The 14,895-nt window shown below is 49.3% G+C and overlaps 6 protein-coding genes and 1 non-coding gene across 7 annotated transcripts; 5 read left to right on the forward strand and 2 right to left on the reverse strand.

Annotated features, from left to right (window-relative positions):
* Positions 1–2,547: 2,547 nt before the first annotated feature.
* BDW43DRAFT_313301 (uncharacterized protein) lies at positions 2,548–3,688 on the forward strand (the record flags this gene model as incomplete). Its single annotated transcript, XM_032047569.1, has 2 exons — positions 2,548–2,646; positions 2,702–3,688. The coding sequence occupies 2 exons, from the start codon at positions 2,548–2,550 to the stop codon at positions 3,686–3,688; spliced, it is 1,086 nt and encodes a 361-aa protein (XP_031898059.1).
* A 501-nt stretch (positions 3,689–4,189) lies between these two features.
* Positions 4,190–4,261, forward strand: BDW43DRAFT_t169. Its single transcript has one exon. It is a non-coding gene; the product is annotated as a tRNA-Glu (tRNA).
* A 484-nt stretch (positions 4,262–4,745) lies between these two features.
* Positions 4,746–8,530, forward strand: BDW43DRAFT_142675 (uncharacterized protein). The gene is made up of 5 exons (XM_032038337.1): positions 4,746–6,809; positions 6,867–7,061; positions 7,113–7,189; positions 7,249–7,486; positions 7,555–8,530. Exons 1-5 carry the CDS (start codon positions 5,075–5,077, stop codon positions 8,511–8,513), a joined length of 3,204 nt encoding a protein of 1,067 aa, XP_031898060.1. The 5' UTR covers positions 4,746–5,074; the 3' UTR covers positions 8,514–8,530.
* Positions 8,531–9,427: 897 nt separating this feature from the next.
* Positions 9,428–10,887, forward strand: BDW43DRAFT_283080 (uncharacterized protein). The gene is made up of 5 exons (XM_032042720.1): positions 9,428–9,505; positions 9,558–9,870; positions 9,937–10,044; positions 10,121–10,339; positions 10,405–10,887. The coding sequence occupies exons 1-5, from the start codon at positions 9,464–9,466 to the stop codon at positions 10,587–10,589; spliced, it is 867 nt and encodes a 288-aa protein (XP_031898061.1). The 5' UTR covers positions 9,428–9,463; the 3' UTR covers positions 10,590–10,887.
* BDW43DRAFT_142698 (uncharacterized protein) lies at positions 10,311–12,057 on the reverse strand. The gene is made up of 2 exons (XM_032038338.1): positions 10,947–12,057; positions 10,311–10,886 (listed from the first exon to the last, which is right to left on the reverse strand). Exons 1-2 carry the CDS (start codon positions 11,841–11,843, stop codon positions 10,782–10,784), a joined length of 1,002 nt encoding a protein of 333 aa, XP_031898062.1. The 5' UTR covers positions 11,844–12,057; the 3' UTR covers positions 10,311–10,781.
* A 157-nt stretch (positions 12,058–12,214) lies between these two features.
* Positions 12,215–13,183, forward strand: BDW43DRAFT_283083 (uncharacterized protein). The gene has a single exon (XM_032042721.1). The coding sequence runs from the start codon at positions 12,553–12,555 to the stop codon at positions 12,862–12,864; it is 312 nt and encodes a 103-aa protein (XP_031898063.1). The 5' UTR covers positions 12,215–12,552; the 3' UTR covers positions 12,865–13,183.
* BDW43DRAFT_320894 (uncharacterized protein) lies at positions 12,899–14,358 on the reverse strand (the record flags this gene model as incomplete). The annotated part of the gene is made up of 1 exon (XM_032049198.1): positions 12,899–14,358. The coding sequence occupies one exon, from the start codon at positions 14,356–14,358 to the stop codon at positions 12,934–12,936; it is 1,425 nt and encodes a 474-aa protein (XP_031898064.1). The 3' UTR covers positions 12,899–12,933.
* Positions 14,359–14,895: the final 537 nt, after the last annotated feature.

Consider the following 14,895-nt stretch of genomic DNA (forward strand, 5'->3'; position numbering starts at 1 on the left):
AATTTCGACTGGGAATGCACGAAGAAGGCGGTATACATACTGGTTGGCTCGAGATCTACGGCCTTAGGGTCGCCAATTAGGGCTGCGAAGTACACAGCCATGGAGAATCTCCAGCCGGCGTCATATATATCAGCAATTTCACAGACGGCTTGGACCCGCTCGCTTATTTCTTCCGTCGTGACATTCGATACGCGAGGCCTAATCCAGATATTCTCACGAAGACAACGCACTTCGTTTGCCAACTCTACTCTCCCCGTCCTCGGACTAATATCGGCCTTCTCCTTGAGCCGGGGTCGTATACGACGTAGCCGATTGTCGTCAAGGATTGACTTGGCCGAGACCACTTGATATTTACCTGCAACCCACAGGGAGCCCTGTGAGAGATGTTTACTATGGCAATAGCCCCTCCTATTCGTAGTTCTTGAAAATCCTCTAGGTCACGGTCGAATCGCGGAAAGCATTAATTAAATACATATCACGAGCAAGCGTCCCTACTTGAAACAGTGTCATGTCCACTACATAGAGCTTAATATCATCCAAGCTCCATCCATCCATAGCACTCAAATGCCGGTAGTAAATATATTACAGGGTGTAAAGCAACGAGCTATTCGACGAGAAGAAATTATCTTCCCGTTTCTAGTCATCCAGGTCAGTAAAGATATCTTCTTTAGGCCTGTTACTATCCTCGGTTGTCAATTACGAGTGCATCCATGTTTCGTCTGCCTCACCAAGGGTCTTAGGGGCTACGATGCGAAAGAGGAATCGAGGGGTATCAAATCTAATGCCAATATCTGCTGGAGGACGGAAGGGTAAGGATTCTGGTCGGTCGCCCAATGCTAAATTCTTTACCTCCCAAGCCAGGGTTGCTTCGTCGTCCATATTGAGAGTTTTTGTGCGGTCTTTCCGGTTCGATTGAGTATAGGCAGATGGGAGGATTAGAGCCGAAAATTCCTCCGATGCCGTACCCCTCATAAGCTGACCTCTGTATGCCAGAGCCACGTCAGTGTCATCGATCTTTCCTTCTGAAATACACGTGAAATGCTTGGTAAAGGACGCTGTATATCACAATACCCTAAAGCCGCATGTGAAGAAGATCATATCAGCAGCGTTTCGGGATCAAAGAAGACACTCCGAATACCGGCCTCTATCCTACATTGGGAGTTACCGGTGATATCACGGGCGCGAACGGGAGGAGCCAGCAAGTCATTTAGGGCCAGCACTATCGTGAAAGGGCATTGCACCGGCCGCACTAGCTTTTATTATCATGGTGCCCAGTTGCGAAGTTTGTGGAACCTAAAAGCGCAGGGTCATGGGCATGATGGAGCCAAGCGGACAGCAACACATTCTAACATAACCCTATTCATTATTGAGATAAGAAGAAAGGGCAACGGAGAGCTAAGAGGGAAACAAACAAAATTTAGAACTATTCTCCTCTTCTACTGTAATGCTAAAGAGATCTCATATGATCTTCATTGGCCTAAAAAAGCCGTAACCTCGCGCAGATACCAATCGAAGTTCTAGGCCCAAAGGATCAGTAGACATTAGGGTATGATACACGGTACAAGGCGAGTTATCTGAAGCCATTTGGTTTTGTCCCATGACATTTTTTTTTTTTTTTGCATTCGCAGACTCTTACGGGTTCGGCCGACATAGCTATATCCGTGGCTGCTAATATTTACGTCGATTCTTCCCTGTTGGTCGGTTTGAAGGGCCCAAAGTCTATATAAATTAGGTTTGTCTGATGGCCCGTTCCACAGTAAATAGACAAAAGTATCACGAACGACATCTCCTAGGGTAATGCCACTTCAGTAGATATGGGACCGAACTCAGCTTAACGATGTCTGAGCGGTGAAAATACTAAAATCTTTAGCAGAGGGGAAAATTCCAGTACCTATAGCACTTTTTGCAGAGATGAAACCAACCACGACTACTGTATACCATTGAATGCATCAGAAGCATAGTTTCCACAAAAATGATCAGAGGAAATATCAAGTCACCTAGTAGCAGCTTCCATGGTATTAGCAGTCCTGGGTGATGATTGTGCAATGGGTAGCCAACGAGAGGTTGCGAAGACCCATATTGGATGACTGCATGTTGTGTCACGCATTCATCACACATTTTAGAATGAAAGCCAGGGGCTGATTGCTTCGGCGACTTTCTTTTCGTTCCAGTCTCATTCCACAAACGCAGCCTGAGAAGGATTATTGCTCCGGCAGAACGTGTGTCTTCCATGGTTTCACGGTTGCACAAGCGTCTCCAGCTCGTCTTTTATTAGTACTGACCTTTTTCCCAGGGGCTGCTGACTTCAAAGCGACTAGGATTCCAGCCACTCCTGGGTGAATCGAACTTGGCCTACAATAGACAGCCGTGCCGTCACCATTCGTTGCCCTCGTGGAAATTATTCACAGAAAAGTGAGCATGAAGTCTCACGTATATAAGGCATGTACAGCCCAATATTAGTACCTATTGAAATGTAAGCAAAGGAACCCTCCAATCTTCCGCCGTACCATTCACGTCGCCGTGTGACTGTCCCTCTTCTTCCACGGCATGCCTTCCCTAGTAGCGGTACTGACTATTTTTGTCACCCTCATTGGAGGCACCTTCAGCTTCCGCCCTGAAACTGGTGGCCTACAGTATGAGCGCCTAGTAAGCAGTGGCTGTCATAGGATATTTATTCCAGCTAACTGTCCCGCGTTCTCAGACTGAACCCATTCAATTGAGACAAGAGCTCGGAGCCTCACAAGGGGTCGATCCCAAGGCAGGCAACTCATGGTGGTCCTCATCTTACCTCCATGCGTCAGACGACCATGACTATTTGATTGTTTCCCACGCCTCGACACAAAGTCCAACTACTTCCACGGTTATATTCCGTGCCTCTATTCTAGATATCAACGACACAACATACTACCGACAGGTTAGTTGGAAAAGCAACTCATTTAGTGGATCTGGACATGTCCAGGAAGGGCCTCTTAATGGCCATTCCAAATATTTCGGATTTGCAATTGATGATCCAGCAAATCTACTAGGCCCTATGCGTACGTGGTGCATCTCCGACCAAGTCGAGTTTAATATTACCTTTGAACTGTCTGCGCCCATTATCTTGAATGGAGGCATTGGAACATTCCCATTCGGAAACGAAGTCACATTTGAATGGTCGATGCCCGCTGGAATAACTAATGGGTATTTTGTCAAGCAGAGAAAAATCTTAGAGATTGATAATGCTCGCTCAATGACCTGGTATGATCGACAACTGATATGGCCGAGTGATCTGACGGACGGGCCAGTCATGTCGGGCTGGACTTGGTTTGAGTTGCATGTGGATGAGCTGAAACTGTCGATTTGGATCTGGGACACGTTTGATGGGCGACGTTTTCAATTCGCGACCGTTAGGGAGGAACCTGGAGTTCATCAAGTTGTTGCGGTCACCCAGTTCACGCCCTCCAGCCACCAGTGGACTTCTCCCGTCTCCGACGCTACTTATTCTCTTGAATGGGTTGTGTCCCTGGCGGACGGGACTTCGTTGAAGGTTTCCAGCGTTCGCGAGGATCAAGAGATCTACAGCATGGAAGAGAAGGTTGGAACATACGAAGGATATGTTGAGGTGACGGGCACCCGGGACGAGCATACTATCTCCGGGTATGGTTTGGTTGAGATCATCCCAGCAAGCATCGTCCAAAATCCAAGCTGAGGGTTGGTGTTTATGTTGCAGGAGCAACTTGGGAACTTTTCCCCCACGAGACGAACTGATTTTGAGCTGGTCTCATTCCGCTCTTTCTTTCTGTATTGACTGTGCATGTCTCAACAGTAAAGTATATCCTATTATAGCTTAGGTTAATATGGCAAGAATACTTTATTGTAGTTTGTAGTTAACTGCAACTCGATATTATCGTTAGCTATATATGCGGCAGGACGCAAGTATATACTGGGGAACTTCAGTGTAGAAATATGTATTCACAAATCCGCTCTAGCATTCCTATCGCTCCACTGACAGAGTTCTACGTCGTTTAACGATAAAACATCACTTGAAGGTGTACTAAGTAAGATTCATGGGGCTGATTCATATTTCAGGCCTGCTGACAAGGGGTGTTCACTGCAAATGCGCTGTAGCATAGGGTCTATTCAAACGATGATGTGCGATTACGGATATTTAGCTCATAAATTGAAAACAAAAACGGATAAATAATCAGTATCCGATGTGGTGTAATGGCTAACATCGCTGTCTCTCACACAGCAGCTCGGGGTTCGATTCCCCGCATCGGAAGTTCTTTTTTTCTTCTTTTTTTTTTCTCTCTCCTTCGCCTCATATTTCACTACTTTATCGACCCTGTTCAGAGTATGTCTGTCCTATTAATGTAGTTGTATTGTTACTTCTTGATCTCTACGAATACCTTAAACCTCCAACCCAGCGTTTGTAACGCCAACTGAATTTCGAGCCATTCCTCTGGCTTAACATTGGTAGTGACCAACACACAATATCCTCATTATGTTTAGGTCACAGACAGTACTGTCTATTGTGCTAGAAAAAGCCCCTCACCTTGGGAACTGCTAAGTAGTCCTGATCGACCCGAGTCTTCGATCTCTATGCCTACTGGTCAGAACCGCGTACAGGAAAGAGCCCGTATGCATTGAAGCCCCGCTTGATCAGCACCGGCGGGGTTAGTTTGTCCTCAAAGTGCGGAGAAGGAAGTGATTGACGAACAAAATGCTCTGTATGTACGCCGGGCCGATATCCACACCCCTCTAGCCTATTTCATGGATTTCTTTCCATGGTTTAATTCCGGTTCGTGCGGCAGGCCGGGAGTTACCGCAACACCCGCAATATCTGCACCTGCGGTTTAACCACGCCCTGACCTTCATTCTCCTACTTGTGATGTCACAGGATGATAAGAAACGGATACTGCGGTACAAGATGCCGAAAGAGGACAGGGGCATACCTCAGGTATGGTGGCAGGGTTCCTTCAGTAGCATGCATTTAAACCAAGACCTGTACGCCCTAGTTTCCCAAGCGCGCTTCACAACCCCATGTCCTGAATCACATATCACCTCGCACTCTACTTGAGAAATATCATACGTAATGGCTCCAGGAGTCTTGACCAACGGCTACCATGATCGTACAACACCCTCCTCAACACTCCCTACTCGCCGACGTCCATATCCCCACGAAGGCCTCCGGTTCGATCCCAAACTGAAACCCAAGTCGTATCGCATGGCCGGTACTGCACCGGATTCGAAGATATTGCTTTTAGATGTGAATATCTTAGACTCGACGGGGAATGACCCGTACCGCGGCGATGTCTTCATTCACGGGGAGCGCATCGTCTCGGTGGGAACGGTGCCCGATATCGAAGCGCTTTGCAAAGACCCGAAGGTCCGCGTTATCCAAGGTCGCGGTCGCACGTTGATGTCCGGCCTCGGAGACGCCCATGCCCACTGGACCTGGAATAACATCGCCCTCGATTTACTGGGTGACATCGGCGTCGAGGAACATACCCTGATCACGGCGCGCTCGGCGCTTACCTATCTCGACTCGGGGTATACCATGTGCTATGGCGCTGCATCGGCCAAAGACCGCTTAGACTGCGTTGTCAGAGATGCCATTAACCGTGGTACGTTGCCGGGGCCGAGGCTTCTGGCGAATGGAAAAGAGATCGCAAAGCGTGACGGCGAGCTCGCGGCTGAGATTACCGCGTTCGCTGATGGTCCATTGGAAATGCGGGAAGTGATCCGGCATCATGTTAAGGTCGGCGTTGATCAAATTAAACTGAGCATGTCGGGTGAAGCGATCATTGAGAGTAAATCGGCAGAGGAATGTTTCTTTAGCGATGAGGAAACGGCCGCTTGCGTGGATGAGGCTCATCGCAATGGTATCAGAGTCTGCTCTCACGCTCGGGCTCGGGACTCGGTCATTCAAAGCGCCCGGCATGGCGTTGATGTTATTTATCATGCTTCATATACGGATGAAGAGGGTATGCAGTTATTGGAAAAGGTCAAGGATCGAGTTGTCGTTGCCCCTGCTATCAATTGGATCTATGCCACGGTGTATGAGGCGGAACCCTTTGGGTATTCGATGGAGAAGGCCGAGCAGGTCGGGTACCGGAAGGAGCTGGAGATAGCTACTAAGGCCATCAAGGAAATGCACAAGAGGGGTATTACCGTTCTCCCGGGAGGTGACTATGGCTTTGCCTGGTGTCCCCATGGAACCTATGCTCGAGATCTCGAGCACTTTGTGAAGCTTTTCGAGTTTACCCCGATGGAATCGATTGTCGCTGCTACGGCTGGAGTAGCGAAGCTCTTCATGCAGGAAGAGGAGCTGGGCAAGATTCTTCCTGGATACTATGCCGACTGTATTCTGGTTAATGGTAATCCCCTGAAAGATATTGCGGTGCTCCAGGATCACTCAAAGTTGGATGTGATTATGATTAACGGCCGTATTCATAAGGCGCAACCTTCGGAGTTCCTCGATGTGAATGCCGTGCCACCGTCATTACAAGAGAAGAAGAGCTACTTCAATTTTGTAACCTTTGAGGACGACTTGGGGAGATCTCGCATCGGACACCTTGACCTTGGTGACTCTACCATCCAGCCGTTGACCATGGCGTCCGGCTCGCCGCTTGCTAGCCTGGGCCAAGTCATTGAACTGGGTGATGATGGGGTTGTTCGCGCTGCGGAACCTCCATTCCCGTTGAGTTCAGTAAAACTGTTGCCACCGCTTGCTGATCGAGATGTTCTCTGTATTGGCGAGAACTACCGCAAACACATCAAGGAATACCGTGAGAGTGGCTATGCTGCTGATATCAAAGCATCGGAGTGTAAGCTGGGTCATGATTTGAAAACCTATCCAAATGAAGAATACTAATGGTATGCAGTACCCGAAGTGCCAACTGTGTTCACCAAGCGCAGCACCAGTATTACTGCCAGTGGCTCGGATATCTATCCCCACCCTGGGTTCACCGAAACGATGGATTATGAAGGTGAGTTAGGTGTCATCATTGGCAAGGCGGGTTTCTCCATCTCTGAGAAGGATGCGATGGACTATGTCTGGGGCTATACGATCATCAATGGTAAGTTGATGGGATGATGTGAGAAGACATGAACTAACGCGTACGATTCAGATTTATCTGCCCGTGAGAGGCAGCGGGATCACCGTCAATTCTTTATTGGCAAGTCACCGGACACCTTTTGCCCTATGGTAGGTTGATTCTTATGCATGTTTACGCGTAATTAGTCAGTCGTTGCTAACCTTATCAGGGCCCGGTTGCTGTCCCAGCGGCAGCGTTGCCAGGAGATATTCGAGTGCAGACTCATGTTAATGGCGAGAAACGTCAAGATGGCACCACAGCAGACCTTATCTTCTCTATCCCCAAGCTGATTGAGACCGTGTCCAGCGGCATCACCCTCCAGCCAGGCGACGTGATCGCTACAGGCACTCCACACGGCGTTGGGGTTGGCCATCACCCACCAAAGTTCCTCAAGCCAGGTGACTTGGGTAAGTTTAGTCTCATATCTCTGTTCGACAGAATTCCTTTGATCTCCGAAGTTAATACATCAATTTAGTCGAGGTGAGCGTATCTGGTCTCGGGAAGCTCTCCAACCGCATTGCGGAGCCTAGTAGCAAGAACCCTACGATCGATCGCGTCCTCCAGAAGCCATCCAGTATCCCAGTTTACAATCTCGATCGGACTTGGGGCGGTGTTGGCCTGACGAAGGTCGGACCGGACCACTACATAAACGTCCGGGAATTGGGATCGCAGAGCCCAAACGCCGAAACAATCGTTTTCATCCACGGCCTTGGTGCCAACCTGGAGTACTACGGGCCTCTTATCCAGTCCGCCGGACTCGAGAGCGACTACCGTATCATTCTCTACGACCTAGAAGGACACGGCGCAACACCCGCCCGCGCCTCGTCAACAGCTACTGTGCAGACCTTCGCAAGAGACCTCGACCTACTTTTCACAGCAAAATCTATCACGTCTGCTACCCTCGTCGGCTGGTCTCTCGGCGGACTCATCGCTATGTCCTTTGCCAAATCACACCCCTCTCGCGTTTCAACGCTGATTCTTCTCGGACCAGGGCCCTCGCCCCTCCCTGAGCCTGCTGTCGATGTGTTCACCAAACGTGCGGCCATCGTCCGTGAAAAGGGCATGGAAGCCTCCGGGGTGGCCAACACTGTTGCCACGAGCGCCACCTCCAGCGTGACCAAGTCATCGCGGCCCCTGGCCTTTTCCGCCGTGCGTCAATCGCTACTGTCTACTCATCCGGAAGGATATGCCAAGGGGTGCATCGCCCTGGTGAAATCGAGGGATACCACGATCCCTGTGGAGGACCTGCGCATGCCGACTCTGATCGTTACCGGGCATGAAGATGCGATCTCGCCTGTCAAGTTAGCGCAGAGCTACCGGAGCCGGATTCCTAACTCGCGCGTGGAACTCCTGAAGGATGTGGGACACTGGCATGTGTTTGAGGATCCGGAGGGGACGGCTCAGGTAATTAAGGGTTTTTTGAAGAGTTTGTAACCTGTGTTCCGGGAGCAAAGGCAAGGAGGGAATATCATCTGGTGATTGGGTTGGTATTGTTTTTATTAGTCTTTTTCTTGATAGTTTCTAGGATCATCAATCTGATCGTTTTCTCAATCGCCTTTTGATCGCTAGATACGATTTCAATACGATATATTCCACAGTATCGACTAAAATATACAAAACCAGACCACCAAAATGCCCGGACACTTGAGGTGCCCCAATACATGAATCCCTAGAAGAACTGACTGAAGAGTTTAAGGTAAGTGCAGCGAAAGGCCAATATACCAATATCAGAGTTCGACCTCTCAGCGGGACAGGCCCTGGCGGAGTTTGAATATTGCTCGGATACCGCATGCTCGATCTGGCATTGTAATAGACGCCCGCAATATACGGTCTCCCTGTTTAGTGGTTCGGGGCTGACTGAAGCAGAGCGGACATGGAGAGCTTGTTCAAGGTATTTTGTTCTAGATAACTCCGTTACTCGATTGACTTGGTATGATTTTATTGGTCTTCTGTTGTTTTATATCATTAGAAGCTACGATACTTCCTCTACTCCCAATAGAGGCTATATGATTGTATGAACCTATCCTATACTATATGTAAAAAGAAGAGCAAAAAGTAGATCAGTCCGGATTTGCTAGAGGTCACCCACCCAATTCCGTCCAGGCGAGCGACTCCGCAGGGGGAGTGCGATATACACCGGGTGATCTCTCCCATGAGCACCAATTGTATGCGATCAGAACACCTCGACCCCACTGTGATGCGGAGAAATGTGGTCCCTTGAATGCAACCTATTTTATTGTGCAAGCAACGCAAATAAACGAATGGATGACGTCACATGATATTCATTTGTCAGCGTGGGGCAATATTTTAAAGAGAAAAAGTAAAGACGTATTCGGATATCAAAACACACAATAGATCCTATCTACTGGACTCTCCTTGCAACCATGGCAAAAACTGTTGTCGCCACAGGTACTTCGTCAGGCTTGGTAACCTTGCATCTGTCTGCCCCTCACCAATCATAGGCCTAACAACAACCAGGGCTTTGAAGCAATCAAACAGCTGCTACAGCAATCTGAGCCATACAATTTCATTCTGGGGGCACGGGACGCAGCTAAAACCCAGGGCGAGTATGATAGCCTCAAGCTTGACACGAACAAGCACACAGTTACCGTTTTGCCGCTGGATCTCTTATCCCTTCCGAGTGTGCAGTCATTCGCACAAAATGTCCTTTCTCAATTGGGCTCTCAAAAGCTCGACTATCTGTTCCTTTGTGCTGGCACGCTAGATAGTGCAGATGGCCCGGGGCCCAATGGATCATCATGGTGCTCGGGGTATGTAGTCAATCATCTGGGTATGTGGGAGATGAGTTGAACCCGAAGGCCATTGGACCGAAGTGGTTAACAATGAGACCGTCTAGCCCAGCATTATTTGATCCATTTGCTGCGTGAGACCCTTTCTATCTCGCAATCGCGAGTTGTTGTTGTTTCCTCAGGCTCCATCCGCAATGTGAGAGGCCAGGATCCAGGTAAACTTACTTCCCCTACACACTGCATTGCCATCCATATCATATCATACATATTTATTGACTCCGTCTGTATTAGCAACACTCGACGTAGACCTTAGGGCCAACTCCAAAGCGGGGCTCAGAACTGTGTACAGTGCCTCAAAGTTTGTACAACTTCTCGGCGCATTTTACTGGCGCCGCGAACTTCCGTCCTGCACGGTCATTGCCGTCTCACCAGGCCTTATCCCTAGCACCAAATTGGCCACTGATATGGGTTTGTCGATGGATATGCCCGATGCAAAAACTATACCCGAGGGTAAGATTTGTTTACCCACATTCTATTATTGGTTGGGAGAATATAGCCATAACGCTGTTCAACAGGGGCCCGAAACCTTCTTCGGGCATTTGCTGTGAATGATTTCCCGTCTGATTCGGAGCAGATCTTTTTGACGAGTTGGGGGGAGTGGTGGCCGAAGGATGTGTATCCTTTGGCCCTTGACAAGGAACTACAGAGAAAATGGTGTTTGACTAGAGAAGAGATTGAGAAGGCTGAGGGGTTGGCCTGAGTGTAAATCCTACCGCTGTTTCGGAATTAAGGACAGAAGCTGATCTCATAAATGCTGAATGAGAATATCGCAAATGAAAGCAAGTGTATCGCGGGCAGTAATATCGGATTGCAGTAATCCTATATAGAGGACAATTTACCGCCTGCACTTCTTATACGAGAGGGGGGCGATGCTCAACGCCCGCAAACAAACCTAATAACCGTCGCTATCTCCGTAGGAGTCGTAGTCTACATTGTGAACTTCGCGGTATTTCTCCAATGCTTCTACTGCTTCACCAGCGGGCACACTGTTCGGTATCTGAGCCGTGCGAAGGTCATCAGCATACAGACTTGGAGGACCAGCAAGGTATGGGGGCGCTTCCCGTTCCATGGTATCGGGAACTTGGAGATTCGGACACCCGGGCCGCGTTTCACGCTCTCTCGACAGCTTCCATGTCACGGTCCTAATATGATAATCCAATTCCCCTGGTCGAACCTCATCACGGATCCAGCGCTCACCCCCCAAGCACGAGCTACCAGTCCATTTGAAAACCGAATTCTCGGATTCACGTGGAGTGAGCAGGAGCCCGTCTTTACGACGGAAGTGCCACTTCTCTGCGGCTACGCGGGCGATATAGTCGACCTCGTTCTTCCGTCGCTCGATTGACTCAAACTCGATACAAAACCGCGAGACACTCTCGGGGAATCGAACTTTATTCACCCACGTTGAATCTATCCGGAGAGGTTCATCGTCCTCCCAAAACCAGAAGTCCGTGTATCGAATCGTGAGCGTGATCTTCTTGGGATAGAAATGCGGCATATCCAGAGTCTCTTGAAATCGGTCACCCGGCTCGAGTGCCCACATTTGCGCGAAGACGCGAACGAATCGTGGTTGGAGCTTTTCATAATCAGCATCCATGATTCTGAGACAGTCGCTCCACGTGGCCGTTCGCGGCCTTCTGTCCGACGCGGTGAGGTACTCAGTATGCTCTGCGTAGATGAACGGCATAAACCATGCTTCGGTGTAGACTCGTTTGCATGTCCTCAGGAGGTCTGTGGAGACATGCTGCGGGCCACAATGACCCGGTCGAGTCCAATAGGTTTCTTTCTCATATGCTCGAGTCGTGTCTTCATAGCTGGAGAGGACAAATGCAAATACCTCCTCGCGGATTTCGGACGGCAGACGTGAGAACAACGGACTTTGCCGTTGATCGTGCTCGAAGGAAAATCTGGGAGGGCAAAGAATTCCAGTTCCTCTTTGAGTTCGTTCGGTCATGGTTGGGTCTGATGGATGTACTCTTTAGGGTCACTGGTCAATTCAAATGCTCTTTGCTGTTGTTGAGATTCACCCCGCAGAATTCGTCGCATTTGATCTGGGGGGAGGGGGAATTATTCGTACGATGGGAATGGCAAGGCATTGGGCCCAAGAACTGGAGTTGCTATTATCGTTACATGGAGGGGCTGTTCTATGGCCTGTTGCAGCCTTGTCTCTGCCAGCTACGGCACGTGATACCTTCCCATTTTTCCACGTGATATCACGAACCTGACTATGAGTCAGTTCATGATCACTGCCCCTCTATCTTGGCCTAGTTGCTTCTTGGTTTGCGTACCCACTTATTCTACATATATATATTGCCGTAAGGATCTGGATCACTGGTCTGGAAAAGGCTACCGTCGATCATATCTTCCTTCCAGGAGATACTAGATTGCCGAGCTTCTCAACCCGTGCTACTTGAGCTAAAGGCTTACGCGGCTAATTATAACGTCAGCCTCGAGAGGCTATACCAGTTTTGAAAGAATTACCGAATAATTAAGGACAAAGGCGTTACACACAAACCAGCTAGCTGGTGGACTCTTCAGTTCAGTCACAAAACTCTTGCCATACACAACAATACCTAAGGCACTAACAAGTCAGGACCTCGCCCGTATTCCCTTCCGTATATTGACCGACCGCATCTAATCCACAGACTGATAGACTTGAGAACATGGCCTCTACTTTACGCGCCAAGCTTTTGAATGGCTTCATTCATAGCCACCGCCCCGCTCTTGCACCTCATGCCATAGCATCCTTTTCAACGTGTAACGTTCTACACGGCAAGGATAATGCCTCTACAAATAATCAACAGAACAGCGAGAACCCAGGGTACTGGCAGTATGATTTTAGCTTCAGAACTCAGATGGGCAAAACAGTGCTCATTGGGATTCTTGCTGGGGCCGGTGCTTTGGAGAGCTGGACGTTATGTCAGGAAATCCGGGCATGGTGGACGGGTGTTCGAGACGACGGGGAAGAATTGTAGGTTGTTTAGATTATTGATGACATTACCACTGTCCCTTTTGCTTTAAGAGTGGAGAATGCAATTAACAGATTAACCAAACAATGTCTCGTCTACAACCTTTCCCGGAGACCAATGGTTCAGCTTTGTTTCCATCTTTTCCCCTCCCCCAAGAGAGAACTGAACTCCAACCCTGTCACACATCATCTGAAGGGTCGTCCATTGCTTTCTGAAAGAGTCCTTGACGCGAATGCTGGTTCCGTGTGGTGTCTCCCGCTCAGGCGAGATGAGTAAGGACTGTAGATTGGGAAGCCGTTCGTCGTGTTGAGCAAGAAGATCCTCGAGGTTGGCGACCAGTCTGGCACAGTAGACTTCGTTACAGTCTGCTATATGTAAGAATGTCAAGCTTCTGGGCAGAATATCTCTTAGCAAGACCACTTCCTCTGTCTCTTGGGGATGAAAATTGAGAAGGTTGCTGGCGCGCATCCGTAGATCCCTCAGCCTGGGGAAATCCACCAGCGACCCGAACCATCGGTCATGGGAGATGGGGTCGACATCTCCCCTGTAAGGAGGGTTTGGTCGAGGCATGGAACCATCCCCGAGGTCATTCAGGTGGAGAACCTCTAGGCTCTGCTTCTGGGTTTGAAGCGCCTCGTGGAAGCACCAAGGCCGAAAGCTAGCGTCTATACCTACGGAGTCTTCCTCGTCTTGGCGCGAAACCCAGATAATGTCGTTCGTATGTTGGTAGACAAAGCGCTTTAGGTTGGCGCAAGAGGCAATGAAATCGGCCATCCCATGTCTTCCGCTGCAAAAGAAGTCTAGGACTAGGCTTTCGACCGGCGACATGGCTGGGACTGGTAGGAAGGCTGGATGGTCTGCAGGGCTGTAGGCTGAGTGGAGCTCCTGGACAGGTCCGAGTCGCAAGGTGCGAAGGGAAGGCAAGTGGAAAAAGGGAAGGTATTCGTAGTGGCTCAAAACGGTGGATAGACCGGACCAGGTCAGATCGAGTGTCTCTAAGCGCTGCAAGGCTGAGAGACTGTTGGGATGGAAAGGTGATTGCTTCCACGCGGCTTTCGAAACAATCCGGGTGATCCAGCCTTCAGGGTGATTATAGTGGGCTGAAAGAGCGGCAAGATTAGGGAGAACAGCCAGTAAAAGAGCAATCCACGCTTCATCCTGGTTCTTTGATAGTTGTTTTCGCCATGCGTCCCATTCCACGGGAGAGTCGCTGATAAGGTCTATCAGATCCTGAACTGCTGAGCTTAGTCTTTCCGGTGCAACTTTCTTTGCGACCTTTTCCACGGATATCTCGCGGATGGAGTATCTGATCACTGGATTGGCCAATGCCGCCTCAACCAGGCACCGAACCTGTGACCATTGGAGGTGGGTCGAGCAGAAAGCTATCGCCAAACATGAGGCACGCCACCGCCGAGATATCTGGACTAGATTCAGTCTGTCCCGTATGTTGGGAATTCCATGGAGGATGACCTGGATGACTTCCGTTGGCAGGCGATCCATCTTTCGCAGCAAGTTGAGGTATCGTGTAAGCAGACGGCAAAAGCCAACTAAAAAGATCTATCAAAAAACATACAACAGCATAAGTATGGTGGTGCTCACCAGGCGCTGCGTGGGCGGCTTGCCGCCCTATTCAGTCTTCCTTCAGGGCAATTCAGGCCCCTGTTCACCCACCCGAATACTATACACCCGAGCTAGTAGGAAGTCACATTTGCGCAAATGCGACCAAGGAGTAGCACCAACCCCTTCCCCCGTAAGCGTAGAGATTTTGTTCTCCAGATAGCCGGTCTTACTATCTTTGAAATAATACCGCTCTTGAGCCATAACTGCATACTGCGATGTGGATGATATGGCAGGATGAGGCATGTCAACGTTTAACCAGACAATTAATCTGGATAATTATGGCAACTCCGAGTTAACTCGAGCGGTTCTTCCATACACTGAAGAGAAGTATGATTAGGCTCTTCACAGATTTAACAAGTCAGTTATAGGTACTCTGCCAGAGCCAGGGACTGGAAATTAATAGATCACAGATTCCTT

The sequence above is a fragment of the Aspergillus alliaceus genome, assembly GCF_009176365.1.
Source record: "Aspergillus alliaceus strain CBS 536.65 unplaced genomic scaffold BDW43scaffold_36, whole genome shotgun sequence".
NCBI classification, from domain to species: domain Eukaryota; kingdom Fungi; phylum Ascomycota; class Eurotiomycetes; order Eurotiales; family Aspergillaceae; genus Aspergillus; species Aspergillus alliaceus.